The sequence below is a fragment of the Dendropsophus ebraccatus genome, chromosome 5 (genome assembly GCF_027789765.1).
Source record: "Dendropsophus ebraccatus isolate aDenEbr1 chromosome 5, aDenEbr1.pat, whole genome shotgun sequence".
Taxonomy (NCBI): domain Eukaryota; kingdom Metazoa; phylum Chordata; class Amphibia; order Anura; family Hylidae; genus Dendropsophus; species Dendropsophus ebraccatus.
In genome coordinates, this window is record NC_091458.1 from 53394406 (window position 1) to 53411095 (window position 16690).

Genomic DNA, 16690 nt, shown 5'->3' on the forward strand with positions numbered 1-16690 from the left:
GCGATTCATGTCTTTCTTCTGGCTTTAGACATACCTGATGTCCTGGTCATACAGCTGGCACAACTACAAATGTAACATATCTAACATCTATTAGATGGGTTCAAATAGTGTAACCAATCGCAGCAGTATGTAGGTGTTGAATTCACATTCACAGTCATCCCTTTTTAGCTTTGTGGAGAGCTGAGAAAATTGCAGTTTCTTCAATATATGAATGGGTGGCAAGTGCCTAAAGGGTAAGGCCTGATCAGATGCCGCAGCATTTCTATTAGCTATTACCACCTGTTTCCTCTTCGTCCTACATTCGATTGACAGCCTCTGGGCTGTCAGTCATGTGCAGATTACATGTGAGCACAGCCTTAGGCTGGTTTCATATGAGTGCATCACATGCACATTTTTTGCATCCATATCAGAGATACAAGTCGCAGCCTGTCTGATGGCCTGAAGTGGAACAAAAAGTACATGCAAATAAGTTGGCTGCACATTAAAAACATATATTTCAAACATTTTAATAAAATACTACACAAGATTTTTCACTCCACGGTATGCCCACCTAGTATCATTGGTTTGCTTTGATATCCTGAAGTCACAGCTATTCGTTTGGATCATCATACTTCTAGATAGCCTGGGACTTGCATCCATAATACAGATACTAAAATGCATATGTTATACACTTGTGTGACACCGGCCTAGAGGTGTGTTCATACACTGCAGATAATGTGCGGTGTGTCTGCAACAAAACAAATTAATATACATTCAGTTACAGAAAATCCCCAGCAGATCTGCAATGTTAGGAGGCCCAGGGCAGTACTTGGGATTCTTGATCATGCTCTTCCAACCAACATCATACATTTCTAGCCATGTAGGGATCAAACAAATGGACCCAACAGACTCAGGAAGTTTGCTGGGTCAGTTAATATGATCCCTACTGCTGAATAGACGCTCCGTTGCAAGTGAGGACCCATGCAGACCAGGAGGAACAAGGGCGGTGAGCTGACGTTACTTTTTTTAATTACATTTCTAGCCATGTGACATGTCACATTGTCTTGCTGAGAAATCCCATCTGCCCCAGAAAAGACAATCCACATGTATGGGTGTATGTGATCTGAAAGGATGGACTCGTACACAGGTGGGTTGAGGTTACCTTTCACATGGTTGAGTGGCCCAGTGAACATTCCCCACACCACAAGGGTACGTGCATACTACGGAATTGGGGTGGATAACCTGCCACTCGCTTCTCCACCGGTCCCATAGACTCCATTCTATGGTCAAGCAGATTCCACCATCTGCCCAAAGAATGAACAGGTTCATTCTTTGGATGGACGGTGGAATCTGGCTGTGCATAGACTGGAGTCTATAACATGGGCGGAGATGCGGGCGAGTGACGGTTTATCTGCCTGGATTCTGTAGTGTGCACATACCCTAACACTGCCACCACCGGATTGTGTTCTTCCAGCAATAGGAACTTGCAGGGTGTTCGTTTATGATGTTTCTTGCCTGACACAGCAACGTCCATCAATTCAATGAAGAAAAGGTCCCACATCAGAGAAGGCAGAGGTCTATTTCCAATACTGTGGTGAAAATTGAAACACTCCCCCATTTATGCAGTATGGCCTAAAAGTCCATAATCATCCCTGTTTTTGATAGGCTCAGTGCAAGGGAAGAGGGATAGCAAGGATTCTCCAGCAATCACCTGTTACCTACTGATAACACAGACAGGATGTAGTTTTCCTTTATACCAACAATGTGGTGTTACTGTTAGAACACCTACCACACACAAATTGCAGCCCTTGCAGCGAAAAGCTTTTTCCTAGTAACTGAAACACATTACAAAGTTATATAACCTGCCCCCTTCCCTATCTTTTCCCCCCTCAATCCCCCACCAGGAAGTGAAGTAAACTCATACTTACCTAATGACTGTTGACCCCAGGCTGTTCTGTGGCAGCCATTTTGTGACAATGACAGCATCAAGAGGGAGGCGGGTCTAAGCCCTGTTAGGCCAGCCTTCCTTTTTCAGATGACTCAGGTTGCTCAGCTCTGATTTGCTGAGCAAGCTGTAAGCCATCTAACAGTTTTACAGAGTCAGTTAGACATCACAGGAGACAAATTGCATCATGGGAAAGCCCAAACCAGGAAGTGAAGAAAAAATGAAGACATTTACTGGATCTTCAGGGACCTGCAACCATCGGAAAAATTCAAACGAAGACAGACTTCGGGGGGATGGTAAGTGTAAAAACCATGTTTATGATTGTTTTTTTTTATCAGTACCAGAATTTTCAAACAGCACACACCTATGACATATCTGCAGTATACATGGTCAACCACGCTTCTGGATCCCACAGAAAAACGTGCTGAATTTAGTGACTTGTAGACTAGTTTTTGCACATTCAAATGATGTGGTATATGCAAGCATTCCATCCAGCCTTACAATAAAAGCTAATATCTGGGAACTGGCATCAGTATCACTGTGTATAAAATATACCTATTTACATACAAGGTACATGAAGGCTGAGTTCTAGAAGGTTGGTAAATTTGTCCTAATACTCTCTGCAGGCGACTTCTCCATCCGTTGTGTACCTGGATCCACCTCACCGGTCACACAAGACCCTCAAAGGTGCAGATCATGGACATGATTGAATTCTCTGTAGATCCTGGACATGGTGTCCAGCTGTATGCCCTGTGGCGGTGCCATACCTGTGTGTGATGGAGATGCCCATTAATAAACCTGGCCTTCCCTCCTTCCTGCTCATCTGTAATGTAAGAGACTAGATCTCAGTGCTCCCCAACTGTTGCAAAACTACAACTCAGCTGTCAGGGCATGATGGGAGTTGTAGTTTTGCAAAACCTGAAGAGCTTCAGCAGTGGTGTCAAACTTAGGGCCCCCAGCTGTTGCAAGACAACAATGCCCATCATGACCGGACAGCCAAAGCTTTAAATGTAAGTGTGACATCTGTGAGAAACAGCACTGCAGAGATGAGAAGGGCACAGACGTTTCTGCAACATGTAAATACAACTTTAAGAGCTTTAACTGTAAAAAATCTTCGATAAAGTCCTCCATGATTTTCCTATCTCTTGCCTGAGATAAGAGAGGAACAGTATAACCTAAGGAGAGCCTCAGTCTCCTAAGAGATACTATGGGCAGACTCCCAGACTATCAATGGCCGCAGCGGCTCCCGGAAGCATTGGGTCCGCACTTTATTCCTTTCCGCTCGCGGTCTATTTGGTTCCACATGGTGTGGCCGGCCCTACAGTCCCGCGCCCTCCATCTGCTGTGCCGCGCCAGCTTCTCCATCACTGCAGCCGGCTTCCCTCCACTCTTGATGCCTGAAGACCCAAAGCGGCCCCGGCGGGAGGAACGACTCATGGCGCCGAAAATCGGCACCCACAACGGGACCTTCCACTGCGATGAAGCGCTGGCGTGCTATTTACTGCGGACGCTGGAGCCCTACAGAGTAAGAGCTGACAGGAGCTGACGTTACCGGCGGGGGACACGTGCTCGGCCGCCCCGGGCTCCTCCACTCCACGTTGTCACGTACAGACATACATGCAGGCTTGTAGTAACTGCAAATGAAGTTCACTGAAACTTCTAGATGTTTTAGGGCTTTATCCCATTGGTGCTGCTGGAATATAGTTTTACTGGGAAATTCCTTATGTGTCCTATAGTGGTAGAGAGATGTATACAGTATATCTACCCTATAATGAGGGCTGTAGTATACAGTATATCTACCCTATAATGATGGCTGTAGTATACAGTATATCTACCCTATAATGAGGGCTGTAGTATACAGTATATCTACCCTATAATGAGGGCTGTAGTATACAGTATATCTACCCTATAATGAGGGCTGTAGTATACAGTATATATCCTCCCCTATAATGAGGGCTGTAGTATACAGTATATCTACCCTATAATGATGGCTGTAGTATACAGTATATCTACCCTATAATGATGGCTGTAGTATACAGTATATCTACCCTATAATGAGGGCTGTAGTATACAGTATATATCCTCCCCTATAATGATGGCTGTAGTATATATCCTCCCCTATAATGAGGGCTGTAGTATATATCCTCCCCTATAATGAGGGCTGCAGTATATATCCTCCCCTATAATGATGGCTGTAGTATATATCCTCCCCTATAATGATGGCTGTAGTATATATCCTCCCCTATAATGATGGCTGTAGTATATATCCTCCCCTATAATGATGGCTGTAGTATACAGTATATCTACCCTATAATGAGGGCTGTAGTATACAGTATATATCCTCCCCTATAATGATGGCTGTAGTATATATCCTCCCCTATAATGATGGCTGTAGTATATATCCTCCCCTATAATGATGGCTGTAGTATATATCCTCCCCTATAATGAGGGCTGTAGTATATATCCTCCCCTATAATGATGGCTGTAGTATACAGTATATCTACCCTATAATGATGGCTGTAGTATACAGTATATATCCTCCCCTATAATGATGGCTGTAGTATATATCCTCCCCTATAATGATGGCTGTAGTATACAGTATATCTACCCTATAATGAGGGCTGTAGTATACAGTATATATCCTCCCCTATAATGATGGCTGTAGTATATATCCTCCCCTATAATGAGGGCTGTAGTATGTATCCTCCCCTATAATGAGGGCTGTAGTATACAGTATATATCCTCCCCTATAATGATGGCTGTAGTATATATCCTCCCCTATAATGAGGGCTGTAGTATATATCCTCCCCTATAATGAGGGCTGCAGTATATATCCTCCCCTATAATGATGGCTGTAGTATATATCCTCCCCTATAATGATGGCTGTAGTATATATCCTCCCCTATAATGATGGCTGTAGTATATATCCTCCCCTATAATGATGGCTGTAGTATATATCCTCCCCTATAATGATGGCTGTAGTATATATCTACCCTATAATGATGGCTGTAGTATATATCCTCCCCTATAATGAGGGATGTAGTATATATCCTACCCTATAATGATGGCTGTAGTATATATCTCCCCTATAATGAGGGATGTAGTATATATCCTACCCTATAATGAGGGATGTAGTATATACCCTCCCCTATAATGAGAGCTGTAGTATATATCTTACCCTATAATGAGGGATGTAGTATATATCCTCCCCTATAATGAGGGCTGTAGTATATATCCTCCCCTATAATGAGGGCTGTAGTATATATCCTCCCCTATAATGAGGGCTGTAGTATATATCCTCCCCTATAATGAGGGCTGTAGTATATATCCTCCCCTATAATGAGGGCTGTAGTATATACCCTCCCCTATAATGAGAGCTGTAGTATATATCTTACCCTATAATGAGGGATGTAGTATATATCCTCCCCTATAATGAGGGCTGTAGTATATATCCTCCCCTATAATGAGGGCTGTAGTATATATCCTCCCCTATAATGAGGGCTGTAGTATATATCCTCCCCTATAATGAGGGCTGTAGTATATATCCTCCCCTATAATGAGGGCTGTAGTATATATCCTCCCCTATAATGAGGGCTGTAGTATATATCCTCCCCTATAATGAGGGCTGTAGTATATATCCTCCCCTATAATGAGGGCTGTAGTATATATCCTCCCCTATAATGAGGGCTGTAGTATATATCCTCCCCTATAATGAGGGCTGTAGTATATATCCTCCCCTATAATGAGGGCTGTAGTATATATCTACCCTATAATGAGGGCTGTAGTATATATCCTCCCCTATAATGAGGGCTGTAGTATATATCCTCCCCTGTAATGAGGGCTGTAGTATATATCCTCCCCTATAATGAGGGCTGTAGTATATATCCTCCCCTATAATGAGGGCTGTAGTATATATCCTCCCCTATAATGAGGGCTGTAGTATATATCCTCCCCTATAATGAGGGCTGTAGTATATATCCTCCCCTATAATGAGGGCTGTAGTATATATCCTCCCTTATAATGAGGGCTGTAGTATATATCCTCCCCTATAATGAGGGCTGTAGTATATATCCTCCCCTATAATGAGGGCTGTAGTATATATCCTCCCCTATAATGAGGGCTGTAGTATATATCCTCCCCTATAATGAGGGCTGTAGTATACAGTTAGAAACAGAAATATTTGGACAGTGACACAATTTTGGCGAGTTGGGCTCTGCATGCCACCGCATTAGATTTGAAATAAAACCTCTACAACAGAATTCAAGTGCAGCTTGTAGCGTTTAATTTGAAGGGTTGAACAAAAATATCTGATAGAAAATGTAGGAATTGTACACATTTCTTTACAAACACTCCACATTTTAGGAGCTCAAAAGTAATTGGACAAATATAACTAAAACAAAATATTTTTTTTCCCAATATTTTGTTGCGAATCCTTTGGAGGCAATCACTGCCTTAAGTCTGGAACCCATGGACATCACCAAACGCTGGGTTTCCTCCTTCTTAATGCTTTGCCAGGCCTTTACAGTCACAGGCTTCAGGTCTTGTTTGTTTGTGGGTCTTTCTGTCTTAAAGGGAACCAATCACACACAAATTGGCCATAAAGATAAGGAAACGTGCTGGTACATCAGCCAGCACGCTTCCTAACCATCCCCCTGTCCCCTCCGTCCCATGAACATTCAGCCCGCAAAGTTAGTTTAATAGTGTCCCGCGCTGTATGCAAATTACCATGTAAGTAGTCAAGGTGGGCGGGCGGCTGGTCCAGTAGTCCCGGTGGGCGGGGGCTTCGTCATGTAGTCACAGGCTCCTGGGCCGCCTCCGGTGCTGTAATCACGCCCCTCCGGGCGTGTTGTAAAGCGGCTCCTGGTGACGTCACTCGGGGGGGCCGGCATTGCACGTCGGCCACGCCGACGTCTTTACTAAGCTGCGCATGCGCAGTGCAGCCTGAGAAGACGCTGCTGTACTGCGCTTGCGCGGCGTAGTACAGCAGCGGCTTCACCCACTGTACTGCGCACGCGCAGCTTAGTAAAGACGTCGGCGTGGCCGACGTGCAATGCCGGCCCCCCCGAGTGACGTCACCAGGAGCCGCTTTACAACACGCCCGGAGGGGCGTGATTACAGCACCGGAGGCGGCCCAGGAGCCTGTGACTACATGACGAAGCCCCCGCCCACCGGGACTACTTGACCAGCCGCCCGCCCACCTTGACTACTTACATGGTAATTTGCATACAGCGCGGGACACTATTAAACTAACTTTGCGGGCTGAATGTTCATGGGACGGAGGGGACAGGGGGATGGTTAGGAAGCGTGCTGGCTGATGTACCAGCACGTTTCCTTATCTTTATGGCCAATTTGTGTGTGATTGGTTCCCTTTAAGTCTGGATTTGAGCAAGTGAAATGCATGCTCAATTGGGTTAAGATCTAGTGATTGACTTGGCCATTGCAGAATGTTCCAATTTTTGCACTCATGAACTCCTGGGTAGCTTTGGCTGTATGCTTGGGGTCATTGTCCATCTGTACTATGAAGTGCCGTCCGATCAACTTTGCAGCATTTGGCTGAATCTGGGCTGAAAGTATATCCCGGTACACTTCAGAATTCATCCGGCTACTCTTGTCTGCTGTTATGTCATCAATAAACACAAGTGACCCAGTGCCAGTGAAAGCCATGCATGCCCATGCCATCACGTTGCCTCCACCATGTTTTACAGAGGATGTGGTGTGCCTTGGATCATGTGCCGTTCCCTTTCTTCTCCAAACTTTTTTCTTCCCATCATTCTGGTACAGGTTGATCTTTGTCTCATCTGTCCATAGAATACTTTTCCAGAACTGAGCTGGCTTCTTGAGGTGTTTTTTCGGCAAATTTAACTCTGGCCTGTCTATGTTTGGAATTGATGAATGGTTTGCATCTAGATGTGAACCCTTTGTATTTACTTTCATGGAGTCTTCTCTTTACTGTTGACTTAGAGGCAGATACACCTACTTCCCTGAGAGTGTTCTGGACTTCAGTTGATGTTGTGAACGGGTTCTTCTTCCCCAAAGAAAGTATGCGGCGATCATCCACCACTGTTGTCTTCCGTGGACGCCCAGGCCTTTTTGAGTTCCCAAGCTCACCAGTCAATTCCTTTTTTCTCAGAATGTACCCGACTGTTGATTTTGCTACTCCAAGCATGTTTGCTATCTCTCTAAAGGGATTTTTTCTTTTCTTTCAGCCTCAGGATGTTCTGCTTAACCTCAATTGAGAGTTCCTTTGACCGCATGTTGTCTGGTCACAGCAACAGCTTCCAAGTGCAAAACCACACACCTGGAATCAACCCCAGACCTTTTAACTACTTCATTGATTACAGGTTAACGAGGGAGACGCCTTCAGAGTTAATTGCAGCCCTTAGAGTCCATTGTCCAATTACTTTTGGTCCCTTGAAAAAGAGGAGGCTATGCATTACAGAGCTATGATTCCTAAACCCTTTCTCCGATGTGGAAACTCTCATATTGCAGCTGGGAGTGTGCACTTTCAGCCCATATTATATATATAATTGTATATCTGAACATGTTTTTGTAAACAGCTAAAATAACAAAACTTGTGTCACTGTCCAAATATTTCTGGCCCTAACTGTATATCTTACCCTATAATGAGGGCTGTAGTATATATCTTACCCTATAATGAGGGCTGTAGTATATATCTACCCTATAATGAGGGCTGTAGTATATATCTACCCTATAATGATGGATGTAGTATATATCCTCCCCTATAATGAGGGCTGTAGTATATATCCTCCCCTATAATGATGGCTGTAGTATATATCCTCCCCTATAATGATGGCTGTAGTATATATCCTACCCTATAATGAGGGCTGCAGTATATATCCTACCCTATAATGAGGGCTGTAGTATATATCCTCCCCTATAGTGATGGATGTAGTATATATCTACCCTATAATGATGGCTGTAGTATATATCCTCCCCTATAATGATGGATGTAGTATATATCCTCCCTTTTATGATGACTGTAGGATATAAGCAACCATACATTGCCCATTGCATGTATGGAACGCATTACTCCACTTTGATCCGAATAAAATGGATGGCAGCTGGTGCAATATGTGGTGTTCAGAATGAATATTTCCTTCCCAATGGTTTTATGGCAGAAGATTGGCACACTGATGTTTAAATGGTTAAAAAGCAAAACGACTCAATATAATTAAATGGCCACTGTTGTGCCTGAGCAGAGGGGTGGTGGTTAGTGAATGGTATGGCTCTCAGATGGGGATGACTCCTATCATTTACATAAAGGAGGCAGCTAATACACTACAGGCACAATACATCACCAAAGCAAAAAGAGCTACAGGACACGGCGGTGGAGTGAGGTCCCTGACATGGGTTGTGGAGCATCAATATGATTACTACTATGGATACTAATCCGAGGGGAAGGGGGGATGCCATTGTGTGGGTTAGTGATATAACTGGCTCCTAGGATTGTATATTAAGGTTCAGTAGAAACGGAGGATACGTTAGTACTGAAAAGTGAAGGATAAAAAGCTTAAAATACTTGCAGGTGTTGTTTGACTTTATCGTTGTTTGTGTGTTTGAAGTGGATTTTCATGCTGGTCATGTGTATCTGTGCCCAATTTATCAAAAATGACGTTCTTCATAAATAGCTCAGATGTAAAAACGTTTCAAAGAGCGAACTTGAGTTGGCGTGGGAGTGCAAAAAATGTAGAGTTTCTTCCTGCATATAGGAAAATCTTCTCAAAGGTCAGGGGTCATCTTATAGGGCAGGTGCTGAAAAACTTTGGAACCAGACTGGGGAATCTGCGGTCTTTGCATGTGGTGACGGGGAGCTCAAAAATGGCCGCATTCCCATGCGGCGACTGTATGAAGAGCGGAGCAAGCTGCAGGGGGGGTATGGAAAAAAGGGATATGGTAGAATGGCGCTGTGCCCAGAAAAACACACCCCTTTCACACATTTGGCTGCCCTATCTAACCGGTATTACTGTACCTCCTTTTCTGCCTCTCAGATCTGCTGCTGTCTGATGTTTTATTCATTTTTATTTGGTGTGCATTGGAAGAGGGGTAGTCTTTTACGGCAAGTATATCCCAAACTATATTTCAACTGGAAAAGTTGGAGGTTGTCTTATACACCGAAAAATATGGTATATTTTAACAATTTTAAATTGCCATATCTGATAAGTCAGCTATCCATGCAAAGCGAAAGAAAATCTGACTTCATCCTAAGAGGTTTTGAATTGATGTTAGGGGAATAGGTCTGTTCATAAAGAGAAATCCTAAAAATGGTGGCGTAGAATATTGATGCATACCATCTCATACACAGGCACTCTCTGATGGAGTGTACAGGTTTATTTCAGTGAGGAGAGTATATATTGTGCAGAGTGAATAGTGCTGTGAGATATGCCCCATATATAATGTGATTTGGCTCTTCCTTTTTTTGTTCTTTCTTAGGATGCCGAGATTGTTAGAAGCCGGGACCCGCAGGTTTTATCGCAGTGTGATGTTGTAGTCGATGTGGGCGGAGAGTATGATCCTTCTCGAAACCGCTACGACCATCATCAGAGGTAAAGCTATACATCTCTCTACATCCTTGCCCTGTATTTCTCACATTTTTAACTTCTACATCCTTTAAAATCTTGCAGATCTTTCTGTGAAACCATGAACAGCTTATACCCTGACAAGCCATGGGTCACCAAGCTGAGCAGTGCTGGCCTGGTTTATGCTCACTTTGGGGCACAGATACTAGCTACACTTCTGGGAACTGATGAGGAGGACCCCATTATACCTGTTCTGTATGACAAGGCAAGTGACTTATACGTTTTGTATAAAGTAGATTGTATGTGTTTCATAGCTTGTGGGTACACCTGTGACTAGAGGTGGTAATCTGGGAGGTAACTCTAATCTATGGCAATCTAGTGATTGTGCTTATGACTGCGTGGCTATGGCTTACAAACAGCCCATGGGAGCAACTACTGTTCATCCATTATTTAAAGGGAATTGGTCACCCCCTGACCGCTTACCAAGCTGGTGGCACCCCTGGATGGATATGAAAGCGTTTTAACATACCTTTTGTTGTGTCTGTGTTTCTATTTTTTTTTTTTTTAAGTTATTTTTGATGCGTTCGAGTCTGTTGTTTTCTGGGCCCTAGCATTGTTAGACTTGTCTTGTATGTACTGTGTCAGGGTAGTTCCCAGGAGCTTCTCCCTGTCTAACCAGCCTTGAGGCAGAAGCCACATGGGACTCGTGGTTCAGAGAGCATAAAAATGGTGACAAGTTTCCTTTAAAATTGAAAAAAGTACAATTGAAATAAGAAGACATGTTACCCAAAGTCAAGACATGTTATGTAAACCTATACTACTTCTATTTCCCAGATGTATGAGAATTTTGTGGAAGAAATTGATGCTATAGACAATGGCATATCCCAGTTTGATGGGGAGCAGAGATACAACGTAACCACCACCCTCAGCTCCAGAGTTGGACATCTTAATCCACGCTGGAATGAACCTGATCAGGACACGGAAGTAATAACTCCGTCATGGGGTTCATTTTTATGGGGGGTTCCCTTTGTAAATTGAAATACTGGTGTCTTATACTTGGACCTGTTATTGTGGTTACATGTCTGAGAATTTGTCTGTGATGTTGCATTGAACTGTTTTTCATGCCTTTTACATTCATTCATGTTGTATTTTTTTGGAATGATGACACATGTCAGCTCAGGTTATCAGAGCTCCGGTCCAGACAAGTTTACAGATCTTTAATGGGAATGTGAATTTTAGATCTTAGAGAGTTTTATATTTCCCTTACTTCTGTGTTACCATATAGATACCAACTCCATGTAGAACAAGGCCTAGTTAGTAGCGTAACCAGTACTCGTGGGGTCCCCTCTGCTGTGATCACCTTCAGAAGTTTATATGGAATTATTGGGATTATTTTGGATGTATTTTTAGTAGAAAAAGTGCCATAGCTCTGGAACCATGCAAACAGTGACGTCTCTGTAGTGGGATAGTGCTCACAATGATGTCACAACATAGAAATAATAAAGCGATTTCACAGCACAGGAACTTTGTAATTTTGTATTCAGGTATTTTGTTTCTTTGGTCTACAAGTGACCTGTCTAAAATGTTATGTGCCTGTTTATCAGTCCGTAGTCATCACTGCACCACACATCTATGCGTAGCTGGCTGGTTACTTTCTGTGCCCCATAGTAGTCATAGTAGTCCTGGTAGTCATATCTATGTGCTAAAGGAGATTAATGAAAAATGCATTGATGTAACATGCCTTGTACTTGTTGTCACCCTCCTGTATGTGCCTCTTTTTTGACTGTTCCAGTGTTGTGTATGAATAGGGTTTGAGTGTCCCCTAATCTTGTGTCCTTCAGGTAGGCAGGTACCCTTGTAGTGTCTGTAGCTTCTGGTGCAGAGTATGTAGACAGGAGCATCTCTGCACGGGTGGCAATAAGATCTGTGTAAACCTGTCAATGATAGCTTTGGCTTTTCAGTTAAATGGATGTAAATAGGACGCTAAATGTATGTTTCAGTAAATACTTACAGTGCATAGAATATTACGTATACTGATTTTCTTCCCAGGGAACTCTATTAACAACCTGGTCTCTCGTATTCCCTTCATTTGTGCCTCTAAGGGTCCCGTTAGACACACAGCTTTCTCGGCCATGGGGCCACAAAATCAGTGAGATTGAGACTTGTCTGTGTTGCTTTTACATGGCACAAGAAATCTAGTGGCTGGACTTTACAAATGATCCCTGTATCATTTGTACAGCCATGGAAATTGACAGCATAGATATAACACACATCTATGCTGTCAGTTTCCATATCACAGAGCAGAACATACTTGTGATCCGACATCCTGTTCCTCCAGCCCTGCCACCTTCAGAAAGATTGACAGCTGGAAGAGACAGGGCCTGAAGACACAGCGGCTGGACGGGAGAGCCGGATAATAGGATGCTGTATCACAGTAGTGGTAAGTATGTACTACTCTGTGATATGGAAACTGACCGCACAGATATATGTATATTTCTGTGCTGTCAGTTTCCCTTTATCGCCATTGGCCTCACATACCCCTGTTTACACAAGAAGAATTGTGTCCCATACCGTCAAATTTTAAAGCCTGCTCTAAACAGATGATCAGCAGAAGATCAGGCATTTCGCCCGTCCTTGGCTGATTGCTGTCACTTTTACACAGGCCCGTTATTGGCCTATAATCGCCCATTTAAAAGGCCCTTAATTCCTTATGTTTTCTTTTATGACTTACTAGCAAGTCCTGGTCTATCTCAGAGTTTGTAACCAAAAACATGGCAGTATTTTATGCATTTTTTTGCAGGATATTAAAGGGGTATTCTTCTCAAACATAACTTTTCATATGTTGCTGCCCATGGTGAGACTAACAATTCATTCCATAGTTGTTATCTTTTCGGTCTCCTTCTCCCAGTTCTAAGCTGCTGCTTTCTGCTGAAGACACAAAAAACTGTGTGAGCTTTTTTCTCTGTCTACACCGCTCTTCCAAGATAGCTGATATAAACAAGTACTGGCAGGCTTTATCTGCAACTTTGTAGCTTCTTTGCAATGCTGGGAGGGTTAATCTCAGGTCAAGTTGCTGATGAACTCACTGTGATTATCCCTCTGGTATTACAAAGTTGCAGATAGGGACTTATTTACTTCTTAAACTTCTGGGAGGGGGGAGACAGAAAAGCTTACAGATTTTTGTGTCTTCAGCATAAAGTGGCAGCTCAGAACTGGTGAAAGGAGACTGAATAGATAAGTATGGAAGGAATTGTTAGTCTTACCATGGGCAGCAACATATGAAAACTTATGTTTGACTGGAATACCCCTTTAAGCTTTGGGAGTGTTTCATTACAGGTTTTCTGTTAATGCTTAGGATGTCCTATAAATGAGAATGTAAATTGCATAGCTTTACAGTGTTACTTTAGTATTCAGTGACTAATGTGCTTTCTGTCACTTGGCGCTTAAAAAATAAATTTACTTTGTAGACTGGATTTAGAAAGGCAATGGAACTAGCAGGGACTGAGTTTGTGTCACGCTTGGACTTTTACCACCGATCCTGGCTGCCAGCTCGCGCTTTAGTGGAGGAAGCCATCAGACAGCGACTCCAGGTTTAGTAGCCTAATTTCTAATATGCTAAAGCTGAATTGAAAGGCCAGTACTGGGCCATAGTGAGTGAAAGCTTGTCAGTAGTCTGCCTCTAGGGGGCAGTAATGTGCACTGATAACTGTAATGTCTCTTGCAGGTTGATAACAGTGGAGAAGTGGTGGTCTTGGCCCAGGGTGGATGCCCATGGAAGGAGCACTTATTTCAGGTGGAAAAAGAAATGGGTCTAGAGAAACAAATTAAATATGTGCTCTACCCAGATCAGAGCGCGAAGTGGAGGGTGCAGTGTGTCCCCACAGGTCCCAACACTTTTCAGAATCGGTTAGTAATAATATGATCACTCATAACCCAAACTGTAGATCTACATTCTGCAAACCGTGCCTCATATTTTCTTGTTTATTTGTAAATGTGCTCAGCCTGTCAGAACACTTAAAGGGGGTTATATAGGCTTAGAAAACATGGGTGCTTTTTTCCAAAAACAGTACCACTCCTGTCCTCTGTTTGGGTGTGGGTTTTGCAGCTCAGTTCTATTGAAGTAAATAGGGTGAAATTGTACCACGTATAAACTGAGGACAGGAGTGGTGCTGTTTTGCAAGAAGGTAGCTGTGATTTTTCTTACCCCGGATAACACCTTTAATAACTGGGCTCGTTGCACAGTGCTGCATGTGTTTGGCGTATGTACTGGATGCTTAGCCAAACAGCTGAGGTAGATCACCACCAGTCACTGGCTGAGTGGGCAGCTTCTGCAGGGTCTCTACAATCAGCTGTGCCTGATATTATGTGAAGCTCAGTCTCATTCATATGGGGCTAAGCCGCAGAGTCGTGAACACAAAAACATTAAACAGGACATCTTCTTATGATTGATGCCCAAAGATCAGATGCAGTGTGTAGTAAACTAAAGACAATTGGTGGTTTTCTAAAATGATTACTATCCTTGTTTTTCTGTATTATCTGGGGTAATTGTAAACACTCTGCTTCTTTTCCTGCCTAGGCTTTCTCTACCAGAGGACTGGCGTGGGCTTCGAGCAGATGACCTCTCCTCGGTCAGTGGCATTCCTGGTTGTATCTTTGTTCATGCCAGTGGCTTCATCGGTGGAAACGAGACACAGGAAGGAGCTCTGGAAATGGCACGGAAAGCGCTGACATCCTAGAGTTACTTTGTATATAAGGCTAAGGTATAACATCATACAAAGTGGTGACTCTCTGACAATTTGTATTTATGCCATGTGGCATCAGTAAATATTTTTGTATTCAACACTCTGTGGTACTAGTTTTTTTTTTTGCTACTTGTCCTTATGTGTCTGACAGTTTATGAACATTTTATATCCTAGGGAAAGTCAGTGACAATGTTCAGTGCGTTTGTCCCATGTTTCTCCTAAACTCCATTAGAGGGTAATGGAACAGCCTGCTTCTCCTTTAATGTATCTTACCATTTAATACAGTCCTGTTCTATTGTGTCCACATTAAATGTCACAATTTTGCTGTGTGACGACTATTTAGCCCAGAGCCCCAGAAGAGGAAAAAAGAGGGGTTTTTTTTATAAATAAATCTTATTTAGCTGAGAGCTTTTTGGAAAGTTTTTTTTCCCCCAAGTTTAATGTTCTCTACTGACGTTTTGTAGGTTTTTTTAACCTGTGTATACATGCCAGTAACTTATTTGCAAAATTCTGAAACCATTTATATAAATGTAAATTGTATGCATTAAAAGTTATGTTGCAATTAGGACAAAAAAAAGTCCAAGAAATTGCAACTGTATTAGATGTTTCCATTGTAAAAAGGGTTTTTTGGCCAAAAACTACTGCTGACCTAGTCACAGTATAGGCCATGAATAGCTGGATGTCAGTGTGCTGACACCCGGCATCTGTCAGCTGATAGAATACACCTACCTATAGGATCCATAAGCCTTGGCTCTGTAGTGGTGGTGCTGAATAACTGCAGAGCAGCTTCCACTGAATTGAATAAGAGCGGCTCAGCAGTTATCCAGCACTGCAAGTAATGAGTCCTGTGTTGTTCCAAAAACAGCCGAGTTGTAATAGCACACACAACCTGGGGTTAAGAGTAGTGCTGTTGTTAGTAGAAAGCAGCTATGTTTTAAATCCTGAATAACCATTTTAATAAAACTTTCTGAAAAAGTTTAGTTTATATTCTTAGATGGCAGCCCTAGCAAACTCCATCTCAGGAGTTGTGATTGACACATGTCACAGTGTGGCCTCAGCTGGCCGTTGGATTGCTTGGGACTCTATTTGTTTCACGCTGGGCCCCAACCAGAAGGTTGCAAGTGAAACAGCGATAAAAAAAAAACCCCACACAAGTCAATTGCGGGAAAACACAAGTTACTCCAAAAAATTATTTTAATCAGCAAGGAGAAAATTCCAGCCATCCTTTGACTTTATATAATTTTTACATGGAAATACAAAAGTTTGTACATAAGGGTTCCTTCATGAAGATGTCAGAACTAGAATGAAGGTAAAGTCAATTAGGATCCATTCACACAGATTATCTGCCAAAGATTTGAAGCCAAAGCCAGAAACAGACTACTCTTTTCAGATCCATTTCTGGCTTTGGTTTTAAATCTTTGGCAGATAATCTTTCTGTGTAAATGGACCCTAAGGGTAAATTCACATGGGCGGATCCGCCGGGAGTC

The 16690-nt window shown here is 42.8% G+C and overlaps 1 protein-coding gene across 1 annotated transcript; it reads left to right on the forward strand.

Moving 5' to 3' along the window:
* Positions 1-3214: 3214 nt before the first annotated feature.
* Positions 3215-15301, forward strand: MYG1 (MYG1 exonuclease). The gene is made up of 7 exons (XM_069972183.1): positions 3215-3449; positions 10376-10488; positions 10567-10726; positions 11296-11445; positions 13929-14051; positions 14186-14367; positions 15038-15301. The coding sequence occupies exons 1-7, from the start codon at positions 3228-3230 to the stop codon at positions 15195-15197; spliced, it is 1110 nt and encodes a 369-aa protein (XP_069828284.1). The 5' UTR covers positions 3215-3227; the 3' UTR covers positions 15198-15301.
* The last annotated feature ends 1389 nt before the right edge of the window (positions 15302-16690 follow it).

What these genes read in the sequence shown, in the direction of transcription:
- MYG1 (XM_069972183.1), top strand. Translation starts at nt 3,228, where the DNA reads ATGGTGTGGCCGGCCCTACAGTCCCGCGCCCTCCATCTGCTGTGCCGC. An exon ending in GGACGCTGGAGCCCTACAGA is followed by an intron (nt 3,450 to 10,375) that starts GTAAGAGCTGAC and finishes GTTCTTTCTTAG; the next exon opens with GATGCCGAGATTGTTAGAAG. An exon ending in CGCTACGACCATCATCAGAG is followed by an intron (nt 10,489 to 10,566) that starts GTAAAGCTATAC and finishes AAAATCTTGCAG; the next exon opens with ATCTTTCTGTGAAACCATGA.